The sequence below is a fragment of the Peromyscus californicus genome, unplaced genomic scaffold, assembly GCF_007827085.1.
Source record: "Peromyscus californicus insignis strain IS unplaced genomic scaffold, ASM782708v3 Scaffold_7__1_contigs__length_154581171, whole genome shotgun sequence".
NCBI lineage: Eukaryota > Metazoa > Chordata > Mammalia > Rodentia > Cricetidae > Peromyscus > Peromyscus californicus.
This window is the reverse complement of record NW_026294595.1, coordinates 14302970-14321209: the sequence shown is the minus strand read 5'-3', so window position 1 is coordinate 14321209 and position 18240 is coordinate 14302970. Positions and strand designations below refer to the sequence as shown.

Sequence of the window (18240 nt, the reverse complement as noted above, 5' to 3'; positions counted from 1 at the left end):
CCCTGTTCAACAAACCATGAGCCCTTTTTGGGGGTGAGGGATAGAAGACAGGCTGCCCATGGTAACTCCTAATTGAGGCATTGAGAATCAGCCACCAGGATAATCTAAGAGGCTGGCTTGCTTGGGATGATAAAAATACAGAATGATCAAGTCGAAACAGACATATAAAAAACTACTAATATTAACTTAATGTGTTTTGAAGAAATTAAAATTACTCTTTACCTTTTGATGAGCGGGACTTTCCAGTGGCTGCTGTTTTAATTTAACTTCTTTTTCTGTTATCTCTCTCATTTTAAGATTTACCTAAGGCAGAAGAAAAATGCATTAAGAAGGAAGGCCACTGCTCCCCCATGTCATCCCCTATATCTCCATTTCATCACCAGGAGATCCCACAGCACCTGCTGTTAACTCTTAAGACACAGGTGCCATCAGGCCAATTACAAAGACGCAGAACAGTTGGATTCTACGTGACCCAAAACTTGCCATGAGTCACAGGGTCAGCCTGCTCCTGCAAAGAAACCACTGTGTCTCCAAATACCAGTAAGGCTCTTCCCTCACCACTGTGGAATCATGAGGGCCAGACCCCATGCACACTGTGAACACAGTTGTCTGCAGACAACCCATAACAATCTACCTAATCTTGGGTCACACCTCCTCTGACCACAGAAAGTCAACACCAAATAAAATTCAGTTATAAAATCCAAGCTGTAAATCCCTTAAAACCACAGATTTAAGTAATCTCTCTTGAAATTAAGACAGTATCCAACTACGGGGTCAGTGAGATAATTCAGCACTCTAGTCTAGTGTCTGGAGTTCTATCCCCGGAACCCACATAAAGACAGAAGGAGAGAACAAGTTCCACAGAGTTGTTCTCTGACTACAGCATGCCGACATGTGCACCCACACATCCATCATGCACACACACAATGTAATTTCTTCATTTGTGTAATAGCAGACTTTGTAAAAATACACATTAATACTTGGAGGAGTGGTCAGAGTGACAGTCAGGTGGAAATGTGCAGTACTGAGTGGCTCATCAACAAACAAAAATACAATATGTGAATGACGGAACATCAAGAAGGTAGAAAATCTCTTTAAAAATAAGATAAAGGGGCTGCAGAGACAGCTCAGTGGTTAAAAGCGCTTGTTTTTACAGAGGACCTGGGCTTCATTTCCAGCACTCACATGGCGGCTCACAACTGCTTACCTCTGCCCCAGCCAGGGCAAGGCCACAGGTGCACATAGTCAGTTGGGTTGTCTGTCTGTCTGTCAATCTCTATGTGTGTGCATGTACTTGTGCTCACAGTGCCACAGTACACATGTGGAGGTCAGAAGACAATTTGCAGGAAGCAGTTCTCTCCTTCTACCATGCAGATAAGGACCAAACTCCAGTCTGCGGGCTTGGCAGCAAGTATCCTTATCTGATAAGCCATCTCACCAACCCAACAGTCAGATTTTTAAAAGAGAGTAAAGCCACTAACAAAACCTGGGTGAAGTGGCTCATGCCTGTAATCTCGGAACTTGGGAAGTGCAGGCAGAAAGATCAGAAGTTTAAGGTCCTCCTCAGATACACAATGAAAGAAAGCAAAACTATTTAAAAAGTACTACATAAAATCCTATCTTTGTGCCTAAAATGTAAATTAATTTCAAATTTTTGATAGAATGGGCATTTTAAAGGAAAATATACATTATTTTTCAAAATCAAGGAGAATAACCATGGCAAAGCAAACCAAGCATCTACTGTGAGCCATGTGGCCCAGAAAGCGCAGGGGAGAGCACACCAGCTAGCCCCAGAGTGGGCTTGAGAGACAGACGGGAAGGGGGTTGGGAGGATACGAGACACACACCCCATCTTCTGAGGGGGAAGTAGCGTTGACCATAAGAGTCAGTACTAACCTTAAAAACATAATTGGGACAAAAACTGTCATCTCAGCCCCCAATGCCCACCCTGCAATCAAGAAGCAACATCTTTATCATCCAAAGACAGAGACTGCTAACCACTGTCTATATCCAGCTGTAGGACCTGAAAAAAAGTCTATTAAGTGTTTTCCAGGAAACCAAGGCTCAGTGAATTCATACCCAGTCTATAAAAATCACTACGAGAGTTACCAGGTGGGTGGGAAAATGCAGCTGGCAATGTGCAAGTGCAGTCAGCTGCAAATGGGACCAGGGACACCTAGAAATCTGAGACACTGCTAAGATTACACAAGAGCAAAGCTAAGCTAGGCAAGGTAGTGCACAAAGCTATCCCAGCACTTGGGTATTAGTATTCCTAGCCACTTCCGGAGTCACATGACCTTGCATGTGCTGTTAGCAGTCAGGCAAAATGCTTAGTCACTCCAGGGCCTTATGTCCTACGTACGTAACCTGTGCATGCGTGGTCACATAATCTGCATGCAGTGTGATCAGGTAATCTATGTGCATGTGTGGCGTAGCCACATAAGCCATATACATATGCATGCACAAGGTGACCTATCAAAGCAGGCTCTACCCCTTCCCGCTCTCTCCCTCTCACCAGAGGTAGCACACATCCCCCACCCCCAGCACCTTTCTTTTCGGTAGGCCTACCCACGCCCACTCTTTCTCTTCCCTAATAAAAAAACTCTTCTAGATAGGTTCCGTTGTACCTCATGTTTTCTTGAGCCTGGTAAATAATGTCGACAAATAAATAACATTGGGAGTCTGAGGTAAGACTGCTGAAAGCTTGAGGCCCAGTCTGAGCTACATAGTGAGCTCCAGGCCAGCCTAGAATAAATAGCAAAATCCTGTCCCTTCAAAAAGGGAAGGGGTTGGTATAACTCAGTCTGTAGAGTGTCTAATATTCACAAGACCCTAGGTTCAATTCTCAGCACCACATAAAACTAGGTGTAACCCTTGGATACAGGGAGTGCAGAGGCAAGAGGATTAGTGGTTCAGGTTCAACTGCAACTACATAGCAATAACCAGTATGAGACTAGCCTGGAATATGTGATACCCCATTCAAAATATAAATACAGGCCAGGTGAGGTTGTACACACCTTTAATCCAAGCACTTGGGAGGCAAAGGCAGGCAGATCTCTGTGAGTTTGAGATTTGCCTGGTCTACAGAGTGAGCTCCAGGACAGCCAGGGTTATAGAGATTTTGTCAATCAATCAATCAATCGATGAATCAATTAGCAAACAAACCAAAAGTAAATAAATATATATATATTAAAAATGCATGTATATGTATGTATGTATATGCTGGGGAGCTGGTCCAGTGAGTCCCAGTGTTAAAAGAGGGGGGAGGTGGAAGCTGATCGGCAAGAAGGCTCAGTGAGTAAAGGCACTTGCTATGAAGCCTGATAATTTGAGTTCAATCCCTGGGACCCACACAGTAGAACTTGAGAATCAACTTCCACAAGTTGTCCTCTGACCTCCACATGGCACCATGAGTATAGCACACATACTTGTATATACAGACAGACACAATGTAATTTTTTTTTAAAGCTGAGCATGACTATGTGCACCTGTGGCCCCAACACTGTGGGTGGCAAAGAGAAGAGGATCACTACAGGCCAACCAGTCTAGCCAAAAAAATGGTGAATTTCAGGTTCAGTGAGAAACCCGGTGTCATGGGGATAAGGAAAGAAGAGAAGAAAACAAACAGACATCTTCCTCTGGTCTCATTGTGTACCTTCACTTAAAATACACGCATGTTCCCCCCCAACCCCATACATACACAAAAATGTCCTTTAAAAAATATGTCCTTGCCGGGCAGTGGTGGCGCACGCCTTTAATCCCAGCACTCGGGAGGCAGAGCCAGGCGGATCTCTGTGAGTTAGAGGCCAGCCTGGGCTACCAAGTGAGTTCCAGGAGAGGCGCAAAGCTACACAGAGAAACCCTGTCTCGAAAAACCAAAAAAAAAAAAAAAAATATGTCCCTTAATATATCAAGAATCTCTTATCTTTTTGCAGTGTGAACACTGCATGGTCACTGTGAACTGCTAGTCCTTCACAATCAGGGAGGGCACAAGGACCAGAAAGCATTGGTCAGCACCAGCCTCCACAGCAACAACCACAGCTAGTACAAAATAACAAAAAACAAAATAAACAATGACTGTTGAAAGTAGAAAGAACATAACTGGGTGGGGCTGCCACAAAATGAATTCGACAACGACAAAAGTCCTAGGAGAAAAATATGTCTCCTATTACCATGAACACATCACTCTGGTCACAGTAGCCCCGGGCAACCTAACAATGCACGTCATAACCTACAGCAACCCCTATTAAATATTGGAGAACTTCAAGTAACCCAAAGAAAGAAAGGATGGAAAGCTAAAAAAAAAAAAAAGATGAGATAACCAGACATCAGGCCAAATGGTAGAATTCAGCCACATGGACAATTACACAACTCTTACTGGTCTAGTCTCTAATGATAAAGCAGAGGTTATCAAATGAATAAATGAGGATGGCAAACTACAGTGTGCTCAAGAATGCACTTAAATAGGAAGAAGACAGCAGAGTAAAGGGCTGGGTATGCTGTGCACACATTTAATACCAGCATTCATGAGGCAGAGGCTGGCAGGTACTGTGAGTTTGGGGCCAGACTGGTCTACATAATGAGACTACGCAAGCCAGGCTATATAGTGAGATACACGCACATACGTGTGCATGCGCACGCGCACGCGCGCGCGCGCGTACACACACACACACACACACACACACACACACACACACACACACACACACGAAACAATTATAAAGAATTAAAGAGGTATAGCATAGGCACACCAATACTGCTCACAGGCAGCTGTAAAAATACTAGGTTCTAAACGCAGAAACCTCTGGGGACAAGAGCTATTTACCACTGGTGATAGACACAGCTTAAAGACTAGAGGTTAATCATAAATACTCAAACCCTGAGAAGAGACTTTGAACCTATGGAGTGCAGAGCAGACAGACATAAGGAAGCATGAAACAGACAGTGCTGCAGCGCCTGTTCCCCCAGAGAACAACCCTCAGGCCCAGGAGCAGGAAGAATGCAACACATACAGGTACCACCAGCTGCCAGTGAGACTCAGTCACCCCAGGATTCAAACCACACCACCAAATTCAACCAGAAATCAAAAAGCAGGGACTGGAGACATGACTCTCCAGTTCACAGCATATATTGCTCTTCAAAGAATCTGAGTTTGGTTCCTAGCACCCACCTAGGGTAGCTCACAACCACCTGTAACTCCAGCTCCAGGGGATCCTACACCTCTGGCCTCAGCAGGTACCTGCGTTCACATGCACAAGCCCCACTCCCCACCCCCAGCATACACACAATAAAAACAATAAAAATAAATCTTAACAAAATAAAACCCCAAATACAAAGCTGTCTCTGGAATGAATTCCCTCCAAATATTAAAAATCAAACAAGTCTTTTCAGATAATCCACTGATAAAACAAGAAACCACAAGTGAAACAAAATATTTTACAGGGAATTAAGTACAACATACTCAAGTATATGAGACGGAGGGAAGGCACCACCTCGTAGCCTCACAGACGCGAAGCAAGGCAAGTGTGAATGAATTAGCTTTCTACCTTAACAATGTATGAAGACAGAGTGCAATGCTTCCACTAGCTGAAACATTTTATTTTGCTTTTGTTTTTAGTGCTGAGACTAGAACCCAAGGCTTCCTGCACACTAGACAAGCATTCTGCCACTGTGCTACTTGCCCAGCCCCTAGAAACAAGGTTTGTCTGCTCTCACCATAAAGAAGATGAATGCTTGAGATGATGGATGTGCTAACTGGATCCGACCATTACATGGTGCTGGAACATCACTGCACAAACATGCTCAGTTGCTATGTGCCAGTAACAACATTCAAGAGGTGAACACTGAGGCTAAGACAGGAGGCTGGGAACTCAAAGGGCAGCTTGGGCTAAAGAATTAGAACCTGTCTCTAAATAAATAAATTTAAGGTAAGCCAGGCATGGTTGTGCGAAAGACAGGCATGGTGGCACGTGCCTTTGATCCCAATGCTCAGGAGGCAGGTAGATCTCTGTGAGTTGGAGGCCAGCCTAGTCTACAAAGCAAGTTCCAGGACAGCTAGGGCTGTTACACAGAGAAATCCTGTCTCAAAAAACAAAAACAAATAAATAAATTTAAGATGAAATAAAAACAAAAGGAGAGTAAAATAAATTTTAAAAAAAGGTAAAGAAAAAATAAATATTAAATAGCAGAGACATGTAATGTTCTGAAGATGATTAATAAAGTTGGTAAACCAGAAAAAAAACAAGGAAGAAAGGATGATCAGCATCAGAAAATGAAGACAGGGTCACTATAGACTGCAGATACATTTATCCAAAAAGTTAAAAAAAAAAATCAATAAAGTTTATGCTAATAAATTCAACAACTTAAAATGAACTCTGTGAAAGCTACAAATACCAAAACTGACACAAAATTAGACAGAAAATCTAAATAACTTAAAGTATATATAGAAGTTTTCACAACTAAACCCATATACAACTCCAGGCCCAGATGGCTTCACCAGCAAGTCCAAAGGTTTCAGAATGGAAATGAAACCAATCATATTCAAGTTACTGCACAGAACAGAAAAAGGAAAACATCCCAATATCTTTTCCGAGCCAGTATCGTCCTAATATCAAAACAAGGGGGGGAAATGCATTAGAGTAAAAATAGCAGACCACTATCTGGGTCCTGAGGATTAGGGACAAACAAAATGCTTTCTTCTCCCACTTCTCCACATCCTACAAGAGGTCCTAACCGATTCCATAAGGGAAAGGGTTGTTTTTTTTTTTTTTTTTTTTAATTTAACCTTGTTTCTGCAGACTAGCAACAAGCAACTGGAAATGGAACTAAGAAACACACACTCAAAACACTAAAATGCTGGGGATAAATTTCATGAACCAAAGTATGACAATGGACTGTACTCCTCAACAGGGTACCACATCCACGCCCCTCAAACTGATCTAGTTTCAATGCATTCCAATCAAAATCCCTACAAGTGCTTTTTTTTTTTTTAAGATTTATTTATTTATTGTGTATACAGTGTTCTGCCTGCACATATTCCTGCAGGCCAGAAGAGGGCGCCAGATCTCATTACAGATGGTTGTGAGCCACCATGTGGTTGCTGGGAACTGAACTCAGGACCTTTGGAAGAGCAGCCAGTGCTCTTAACTGCTGAGCCATCTCTCCAGCCCACAAGTGCTTTTTGTAGAAACCAACAAGTTGACATGCAGACAACCTACTAGAGCTAAAACAATTCTTTCTTTAATAAAAAAGGATCCAGTTCAAAGACATGTATTGTCTAAATTCAAATTATTATTACAGACTACTGTCTGTATAAGCTACACTCACCTCACGTTACCATGGAACTAGTCACATAGTTCAATGGAGAAGGAACATCTTGAGACAGTCTCACATGTGCAGCTCAAATGGGACCCAACAGAGCCACTGCCACAGTAACATGCAGAGAAAAGAAAAATCTTGTATAATATTAGAGGGACCAGCCTCAATATTATACATCCCAGGGGCTCGAGAGAGAACTAATAACAGCAAGGACTATTTTTAGGAAATAGAATCTCAGCACACCAAGCTCTATAGTCCACTTGCTTTAATTCCTCTGGCATAACATCCACATATACGCAGCTTCAGTTCTGTTCTCATGCCTAGCTCCTTTCTTGCCTGATTTCTCTCTGTTTATCTACTGTTCCCTCTTAAGTTCTATCTTAATTCTCCTCATCTAGGTCCTTTTCACCTTGTTCTTACCCAGCTAGGGCTTTCCCATCTGACTCTTCCTCATCTTCCGTCTTGTTCCTCTAGTACTCTTTTCTAGCCCTTCAATCTAGTTCTTCCCTGTCTCAGGTTGTTCTTCTCAAGTTCTTACCCATCTTGTTCTTCCATTCTCTTTTTCCTTCTCTGTCCCCCCATGCCTTGGAAGTCCCAGTATATATACACTTACAAGCAGTATTCCCTTAGCAGTGCAAAGCCAGGCTTCCAGGGTCAAACGGAGGGGTGATAAGAATCACATTGAGAGGCAATAACCGTTAATTATCATTTGCAACCCCAGGGTGGGGGAAAGTGTGCTCAGTCGCTAGGCAACCTGTGTACAGGTAGATGCCTCTGGTGATAGTTAAAGGGAGATCTGGAACTAAAGGTAAGGTTTGGGAAAGGAGGAAGTAAGGCTTAATTGGCACATCCGCCAGTCCTTCTCAAACAGGTAGCCTGGATGCTTAAGTCTGTTCTTAGAAAGTACAGAGGTAACTCTGATAAGGTACTTTCCTCCATCTAGGGATGGACCTGGCCAGATGCTGCCAATGACAGTAATTACAGGGAGGCTTGAACTGGGGTTCTGGCTGAGCATAGCTGTCAGCGCAGAAGGTTATCTAACTATTCCTAGAAGTGGTTAGGTAAGGAGTTAGAGATCCATAAAGTTAGTAAGGCTGTAAGAAAGGAGGGTCTGAGCTAAATTGTGTAAAGCTATTATTACTGAACATCCACCTGACCTAGGCGGTGTCTCCTTGTGGAATTTGCCTTAAATCAGGAGACTTGCATGTGGACTGTTGTTACTGTTAGTCCTTGAAAGTGGCCAAGGGAGATATCTGATTCCAGAGAAAGCCTTTCCTGAGGCTGTTCTCCAAATACCTGGAATGTGTATGTCCAGAGAGTGATCAGTCCACATTGTTAGCCCTTCTTAGGGAAAAGTTGATTCAGAAAGCTATGAAGGCACACATGATTTTCATAACAGAATACAGCTGATATATAACAAGACAAGTAACACCAAAAACTCCTTGGGATTTGGCTTCCTCTGGAGGAATTCCCTGATCCCTCCAGGTAGTGACTTTGCCGTAACCAGCTGAGTTCTTATGATATATTCCTGCGGCCCGCAGCAGAAAAATCTCTGCTACAGGGAGTCTCTAACTGCTCTCTGTGCACAAAGCAGGTAGATTCCACCCCTTCCCTGCTTCTTGCACAGTGAATAACCTCAAGGTACATCAGAAAGCTCAAGGCAAGAGCAAAGACCACCAAACCACTTAGGAAGAAGCAAGGGAGCAAATCCTTGAATCTTGGAGCAGGGCAGAAATCACTTAGCAAGAAAGAATGTAAACTAGGCTTCAAAATCCCAGAAACCTTCGCTTTGGGACAGCAATTACTGAGAAATGGTAAAAGAGAAGAAAGTCACAACATACATTCCTAACAAGATACACATATTCGTGCAACTAGATTAAGACAAAGAACCCAATTAAGAACTGGTTTAAACCAAAAATGGTATCACTTGTAATCACAACATTCAAGAAACTAAGGCAGGAAGATCAAAAGTTCAAAGCCAGCTTAGGATTCACAGAGTTCCAAGCCAGCTTTAGCTACAAAGTAAGACCCCATCTCAAACATACAAAAAAAAAAAATTAATAAAAGTTGTGTAAAATATTCAAACAAGAACTTGCAAAAATATAAACATCTGGAAACACAAGAGATTCTACTACACAGCCACACAAATGTCCTAAATCAAAGACCAACTGATCAAGAACTGATTAACAGTCAAAGCCAAAAGATTCCTACCCTGTCCCTGAATTTAAAAAGGTGTCCACTTAGAAAATATTCTAGCAGTTTTTTCTTAAGACTTAACTAAATACTGGGTATGGAATAGGTCTTTAATCTCTGCACTTGGTGTCACAAGCAGTTGGTGAGACTGAGGCCAGCCTGGTCTACATAGTGAAACCCTGTCAAAAACAAAACAACTTAATCAAGTATGTTAAAATACATTCATCTGACCCAGCAATGATACTAAGTACTCACTCAAAGAAAGAGTATTAGCATCTAGGGACATACATCCAAATGCCCCAGCATCTTTATTCAAAAACTGGAAAGCACTGAGATGTCCCTCAGCAGAAGAATGACAAACAAATCATGACACAGTCATATAAAGAAATTCTACAAGGCATAAACAGAACCAAACTATTTATAGATACATTTGGTGCAGTAAAAGAAGTCAAGAGTAAGAACATTTTAAGCAAAACCTGGATGAAGCAAAACTAACCCCATTAAGAAAGCAGATGGAGCCGGGCAGTGGTGGTGCACGCCTTTAATCCCAGCACTCGGGAGGCAGAGGCAGGTGGATCTCTGTGAGTTCGAGGCCAGCCTGGGCTTGGGCTACCAAGTGAGTCCCAGGAAAGGCGCAAAGCTACACAGAGAAACCCTGTCTGGAAAAACCAAAAAAAAAAAAAAAAAAAAAAAAACAACAACAACAACAAAGAAAGCAGATGGGGGGAGGGGGCAGTGGAGAGATGGCTCAGTAGTTAAGAGTACTGACTGCTCCTCCAGAGGACCTGGGTTCAATTCCCAGCACCCACATGGCAGCTCACAACTGTCTGTAACTTCAGTTCCAGGAAATCCAACACCCTCACAGACATACATGCAGACAAAACACAATGCACATAAAATATAGACAGACAGACAGACAGACAAAAGGAGATGGGTATGAGCCTGGCCTGGGGGAAGGGCTAACTGCAAAGGAGCCCAAGGCAGCATTCTGAGAATGACAGAATTGGCTATTTAAAGGATGGCATCACTTGTTAAAATGCAAGGAACCATGTTCATATGTGGCATGTAAGTTATGTTTCAGTCGAGTGAGTTTTAAACCACAGGCATCAGTAAAATCTTGGAGACGTAGACTCAGGAGGTAAAGTGCTAGCTGCGCAAGCATGAAGACCTGAGTTCAGAACCCCAAGCACCAACCAATAAATAAATAAACAAATCTCAACACTTGAGATGGAAATAGGATGACCTAGGACTAATGGCCATGCACTCTAGCCAATTAGGGAGCAGTTCATTCAGTGTGAGCCCCTACTTAAAAAAAAACCTGGATGGCAAGATATTTACAACTTTTGAACTCTTGCTTCCACATGTACTCATGCCAATGCACATATACACATGTATACACATGCAAACACATATATGCATATCACACACACCAAAAAGTTAAATGAGCCCCAGAAAGATGGACCATGGTACAACCCAGATCACTTAGGAGATAAGGAAATCCTAAGTGACCACCAGTGATGATTCAGGTCACCTTCAGCACAGAGAACCAGAATGATACCACTTGCTCAGCTGTAGTCCTGTGTCAGACAGACTTTCCACCCAAGATGCACAATCAGATCGGGGTGGGGCTCTGCAGAAAGGATGTATTGACTATACCTCAAGTTAGGAGGAGAAAAGGAGTTTAGGATGGCAGAAATGCAGGCAGAGTAGGCTTCCACTATCTAAGCTAGTGGAATATAGGGTCCCAGAGGGATGCCACAAGGAAAGAAACTCAATACGCTATATAGACCTCAATGCTGAAGCTTGTGAGGCGCCTGTGAAGTTGTATAGAGGACTCTAAGAACACACAAATGTAGTGAAGACTGCAAAAGAGCTCCATCTTTGCTGGATGCTAGGCAATTCACCCTGGATGGAGTGGGGAGAACATTTAGCCAGAAGCACACACTGCATCTAATGACTCTGACCAAGGAAAAAGCCTACAATCTAGCAACAACCAGAAAAGCCACACGCGGGGTGGGGGGGGGGGTGGGGGGGTGGGGGGGGAGTAAATAAGGATTGTAAGTTGCCATGGAAATGCTAAAGAAATAGAAAACCATGAAATACAAATAGAAATATTAAATAAGAAAGAAAGAGATGTTTATGAAAACTGAAGCAAAAAAAAAAAAACACAAAGTATCCTAGAGTGGGAATATGGCTGGATAAGCAGATACCAAGACACAGTTTAGAGTCTAACAGTAGAGTGCCAATGTGTCTGTGACCCAAGAACAAGGAACAGGGATGGAGAGTTATGTGGCAGTGTGCATAATTTTCATAATCTCAAATCAGCACGTATGTCTACCAGGGACAAATCAGAAGACAAAAATACGGAGTCTATTTGAAATATGGATGTAGCCTGACATGATGGTGTATGTTTGTATGTCTGCCCCAAGACCTGGGAGGCAGGAGAATCAGAGTTCACAGTCATCTTCAGCTACATAACAAGTTCGAGGCCAACCTGGGTTATCTTTTTCAAAAAAAAAAAGGGGGGGGGGTCAGGGGATAGTTTGAAAAGTAATTTGCCCCCATAAGCTCATAGGGAGTGGCACTATTAGGAGGTGTGGCTTTGTTGGAATAAGTATGGCCTTGCTGGAGGAAGTGTATCACTGGAGGTGAGCTTTGAGGTCTTATATATGCTCAAGATATGCCCAATGAGACAGACCACTTCCTGTTGCCTGCAAGTCAGGATGTCAACACTCAGCTCCTTCTCCAGCACCATGTCTGCCTGCATGCCACCATGTCACATCATGATAATAATGGTTCTAAACCTTTGAAACTGTAAGCCACCCCAACTAAATGTTTTCCTTTATAAGAGTTGCTATGGGCCTTGGTGCAGTGGGGAGGGGCTTGGACCTGCCTAGGCTCAGTGTGCCGGGCTCTGCTGACTCTCCATGGGAGACGTTGATTTGGGGGATGTGGGGATGTGGGGTGGCTTGGGAGGGAGAGCTGTGGGGTGGGAGGAGGGAGGAGGGAGGAGATGGGATCTGTGGGTGGTATGTAGAGTGAGTAGAAAATTTCTTAATAAATAAAAATAAAAATAAGTTGCTGTGGTCCTGGTGTCTCTTCACAGCAATAGAAAGGCTAACTAAGACAAGGGGCTCAGTAGGTAGGTAAAGTACTTGCTAAGTAAACATGAAGAACCAAATCAGATCCCCCAAAACCATGTGTTTCAGTTACAGTTTCTATTGCTGTGATAAAACACCATGATCAAAAGCAACTTGGGGAGGAAAGTATTTATTTCATCTTACACTTCCAGGTAACAGTACATCATTGAAGGAAGTGAAGGCAAGAACAAAGCAGAGGCCATTGGAGGAAGGCTACCAACTGGCTGGCTCTCCTTGGCTTCCTCAGCCTGCTTTCTTATAGCACCAAGGGCCACCAGCACAGGTGGTCCCTCCCACATTAATCATCAATCAAGAAAACACTAGAAGCTTGTCCACAGGCCAATCTAGTGGGGGTATTTTTTCAAGTGAGGTCCCCTCTTCCAAAATGACTCTAGCTTGTGCCAAGATGTCCTAAAACTAGCCAGGACAGCATGTAACCCCAAACACAGTAGCAAGCATTTAAAATTTCAGTGTTCCTACAGCAAAATGGGAGGTGGAGTTCCAAAGACTTTGTCTCAAGCAAGGTGGAAAACAAGAACCAACCCCTGAGGTTTTCTTCCACAGGCATGTCGTGGCATGTGCACATCTGTACTCCCACATGAATACATGTGTATACACACGTACACACTGATAAAAATCAACCAAGCACTCAAACACGGGAATACACAAGAAACTTGACTCCTCCCCAATAGTTATTGGCAAAGATTGTGAACAAGTACTATATACAAGTATCTCAGATAAAAATGACACCTCATTAGCTGTAACCACACATGTGCATTTCCACACACAAACCTATTTTTTTGCTCTACTCTCAGTGCCCAGGAGTAAGGACTGTCTGCTAATCTACTGGACACCTAGCTGGATACAGTATCATGCAGTCCTAAACAAACTCTAGTAGCTAGGTTCCAGCATGGGGAACAAAAAGCAGGCAGCTCTCGATCAAGAAGAGAGCTAGACAGGCATTTACCTTATTGATCCAGAATACCATGGCATCCTCGAGGTCATACGGAAGTTCTTTTGAGGCGCTGAATGTAGAGAATCGCTTGACACTGGCCACCACCTTCTCAATGCTGATCATCTCCACAGTATAGGCCATCATCAGGGCATCCACCATTGCCATGTGGGCACTCTGGGGACAGAGGCAGCAGTCAGTACTCTAAACCTCTTATGGGTCCCAATGCAAGAAAACTTTCTGCCTCAGCTTCCCTGCAAAGGATAACACTGGCTGGGCACTGTTCCAGACTGCAGCAGTGGTCCAAGGTCCTCATCTCTTATCAGTAGACTATAAGCTTCCTCTGTTGACCTGGAAAAGCTTCGATAAGAGGCTGCACCCTTCCTCTGCCTCCTAAGGCTCTGGGATGCCAACAGGACCCTCCTCTGTATCACACCCTACCTTCATTCTCTTCAGACCTTCTCTTCACCCACAACATGTCACCCTTAAACTGAGTGAAAAAAGGCATGGCATGCAAAATGCCAGGGAACGAGTTAACAAAAGCAATGCAAGGACATAGTGGGCTAGGTGTCTGGCTGATCTGAAGAGGCACAGCCTCTGAGGACAGGCAACTGATTCTGGCTAGTGCAGCTGTCCGACGGGAAGGCTCTGCAGTGGTGTGCCTCACCACAATTACATCTTTTCACTTCATTGCATCACAGTAAGAAGAACCAAAAGCAAGCTGCTCTTTCCAGAATGATGACAGTCTTTAAAATACAGGCGTGTCATTAACGACCACCAATACACATGGACAGACCTCACCATCTGTCACCTAACAGCAGGACACTGAGTCTTGCCTGCTCAGCCAAGGGAGCAGAAGGAATGCCTGTCAGAGACTTACCATCTTAATAGGTGCCTGGCTGAGGTCAGCATCTGTCACAGGGGTGTCATCACTCTCCATCACATAGATGCCCTTCCGGGACAGGGCCTGAATGACAGATTGGTGTCCTTGTAAGGTAGCCACCTGGTCCCCTTTTAGGATGAGGCTGCAGACACGGCAATACAGCTCACTTGACAGGAGAAGCTTGATGACGGGTGGCTTAATGTGCTCCTGCTCATACTGGTCGATGTAAAAAGGGTCTCTGAGGTCCTCAGGGATGTTGTCTATGACAAGAGAGAGCACTGGGTGAGTGGACATGCACAATCCAGTCTGGAGCATCACCAGATAGATGAGGACACACAGAGGAGAACCTTCCAGAACAATGCCAACCAAGGAACAGCCCACTGACAGGATGACAATAACATTCAAAGGTCCAGGGCCAACAGACAGCCTCATTAGCATGTGCACGACAGAGGCAATATTAGGCATTTTCAACTGCCATCATCACCTGAATGATGGTGGGACAGAAGCACAGAAGTCTTGGGGTCTTAGTGGGCTCAAAGGAAACAAGATGCCATGGGGCTAGGATGATGCAGCATCTGGTGACCCCAAATAGGGAGCTGTGAGCACAGTGGCTTTAGTTATTGGGAGGAAGCTCTGTGTGTCTTCTTTCCAACCAAAGTCAAGATCAAGGTAACAGCAAAGATTCAACAGCCTTCTCTTTAAGGAATGAGCCAATCTGGTGCCAGTGTAACCACAACAGAGCAAAGACAATCAGCTTTCACTCATCTTTGATTCAGGAAGCACACTATTTAACCACAATTCTATGGATCAGGACTAATGAATAATGTGCCCACAGGACAGACAAGAAAACTGAGGCACAGAAAAAAAGATGCCACAAGTCCAATGTCAAAAGAGACAGGAACCAATTGCAATCTGGTCTCTCATGCACTCACTGCCTACAGCAGACACAGGGGCCAAATGTATTACCACTGATTCTGTACCCTCTTTGCACCACCCTGGCCTTGTAAGACATCAATAGCTATCCTTTGTAGGTAGCACAAAGTCCTAAAGAAGAATCCCATTCCTTTACCCAGGGCCCCAGACCTTTGGTGTCTCTGTATCCACAATTGCAGAGAATGGAGAGTTCAGTCTTCTCAAACACCCCTACCTCCAGCAGAGTTTAGAAAGCTGCCATCACCAATAAGGTATTCGAATAAATGGGTAGAAATACGTTAGAAACAATCACTCCACAATCAGTGGACATTTGTGCTGGCTAATTTTACATCAATTGACACAAGCTAAAGTCATCTGAGAGGAGGGAACCTCAATTAAGAAAATGCCTCCATGAGATCAGGCTGTAGGCAAGCCTCTAGGGTATTTTCTTTTTTTCTTTCTCTTTTGAGATTAGGTCTCACTATATTGCCCTGGTTGTCCTGTAACTCACTATGTAGACCAGGCTGGCCTCAAACTCAGAGATCTGTCACCTGCCTCTGCCTCTCAAGTGCTGGGATTAAAGGTATGTGCCACTATGCCTAGTCCATTTTCTTAATTAGTGATTGATTAGCCCATTGTGGGTGGTGTCACCCATGAGCAGGCGGTCCTGGGCTATAAGAAAGCAGGCTGAGCAAGCCATGGGGAGGAAACCAGTAAGCAGCACCCCTCCATGGCCTCTGCATCGTCTCCTGCCAGGTTCCTTCCCTTTTTGAGTTTCTGGCCTGACTTCCTTCAGTGATGAACAGTGGCATGCAAGTGTAAGCCAAATAAACCCTTTCCTCCCCAACTTGCTTCTGGTCATGGTGTTTCATTAGAGCAATAGCAACCCGACCTAGGAAGAGATCCAAACTCCTCTAGTCCTGTGCCAGGTCTAGACACCACAGTGAAAGAAGGTCAGCTCTTCAGGAACTACCTCCCCCTGCCCCAGCATCTTCTTTCTCTGCTCCCTTCTCTGTTTCTGTAGGTACTATTTTCTGAGGCCCAGGTCTAATTACGAGTCTCTGGATCCTTGTTATTGTCTATAATCATTTTTAATTATTTATTATTATATATACATATGAGAGGTGCATATATGCCATACATGAGTGTGAAAGACAGGGCAGACTTGTGGATTTGGTTCTCTCCTCCCATCTTTACATGGGTTCCAGGGCTGGAACTCTGTTGGTTAGGCTTATATGACAAGCACCTTTACCCACTGAGTAATCTTGCCAGCCCTGCCCCACAGTCCCCAGACTTCACTTCTGATTCTTATTTCTTAACAACATGGCCAGAGTTTACACAGCACTTTAGTTCTAAAGCACTGTTGTGCACACAGGATTTGGTCACTACAGCAACTAAACTAGTGAACAAGGCTGAGCACCAGTGCCAATATAGAAGGCTGTAAGCACTCTGCCCAGGCTTAGTGGATGTCAAGTGCCATACATGATGACCACATTGGGTAGCCTTCTATTTTGAAGCCAGCTACAGTTCTAACACTAAATAGAACGTGGTGGTAATAAAAGAACGAGCCCTGGGTATTCCACATGGGAAGGCCTCTGCTTGCCCTGTCAGATGGTTGAGGAAAGAGTTGTAGTGCCATATGACTAGCACAAAAAGAGGGGAGGAGCCACACCACACTCAAGAGTGAGAAGTTCCATGGGACAGAGCTGAGAGGCACAGATCACACCAACAGAAACTGTGGGATCTGGCTCTGAACTGGTAAAATCAAGCAAGGTCCTGAGCTAGGGAGTCCCAATCCCAAGTCTGTGCAGCTGCCAGGAAAAAGAGACAAGAGTCACTTTAGGTGCCTACACCTTCTTTAAGTGCCTAGGAGCAGCATCTCGCCACCACGGCTCCCAGCAAGAGCTACTCCTTGCCTAACTTCCAGCCCATACCTCAAGCTCTGTCCAGGTCCTTCTTGCATGTTCAAAAATTCCAAGAACACATCTGCTTCACCCCTAGGAGACTTTGCCCACCTTGAGACTCGAAAAACCATGAATGTGTATCTGTCCAACATGTATACTAGCCCCAGGCACCTCCTCTGAACCACCTACATGACATCCATGTGATGTCTAGAGTATCTCAGGACACACTGGCTGGTCTAAGGCACTCTCCCTGCTCACCTGGATAGCCTAGGTAAGGTTCCTCTCTGAAAGCAAAAATAGCACAGCTCAGGAGCAACCCCAGAGTCTCACTCTGCTACAGGGAAGGAGATGACAGAACACCACAGAAGCACAGCCAAGAGCTGGCCTTGGACAGACCTAGGGAGGATCTGGAGCTCACAGTCACAGTATAAGACATAAGCAGCCTGAACTTGGAAACTAGCAAGACAGGAAAAAGCAGCCGAGCCACACGTCCAAGTGGAAATGTTTCCCTGGGTCACTTGCAAACCACCAGCCTGAAGTGGTTCATGTCAGCATCACATTGGATCCTGTACAAACAACAATCATTCCTGAACACTTGAGGTTCATGACAGGGAACAAGAACAATTATGTAGGTAGACAACAATCCCAGATCAGTAGACTCCACAACCTGTGAGTTCCCTCCAATCCAGCCATAGGGTGCTACAGCCCACTCAGCAACTGAATGAACTTCCTCTTCCTAGCCCTTCAGGGCAGAAACTGTCTCTAGCTCAGAAAGGGAGCCCCCATTCTTCCCAGTCCACCAGGGCAGTGACTGTTCCTAGAAAATACTCAGTTCAGTCCATGTCAGAAGCTATGTTTGCACACACCTATTCTTCTAATATCTAGTAGTCAATAACTATGCTTAAAGCAACATAGGGCTGGAGAGATGGTTCAATGGTT

General features: G+C 44.2%; 1 protein-coding gene across 2 annotated transcripts in view; it reads right to left on the bottom strand.

Moving 5' to 3' along the window:
• Positions 1-18240, bottom strand: part of Camsap1 (calmodulin regulated spectrin associated protein 1) — a 71145-nt gene that overhangs the window by 34611 nt on the left and 18294 nt on the right. For both annotated transcript variants that reach the window (XM_052723144.1, XM_052723143.1), the window contains exons 2-4: positions 14483-14745; positions 13618-13779; positions 223-303 (exon numbers count right to left, since the gene is read on the bottom strand). In XM_052723144.1, the coding sequence (XP_052579104.1) occupies positions 223-303; positions 13618-13779; positions 14483-14745 (506 nt within the window). The remainder of the gene's footprint in view (positions 1-222; positions 304-13617; positions 13780-14482; positions 14746-18240) is intronic.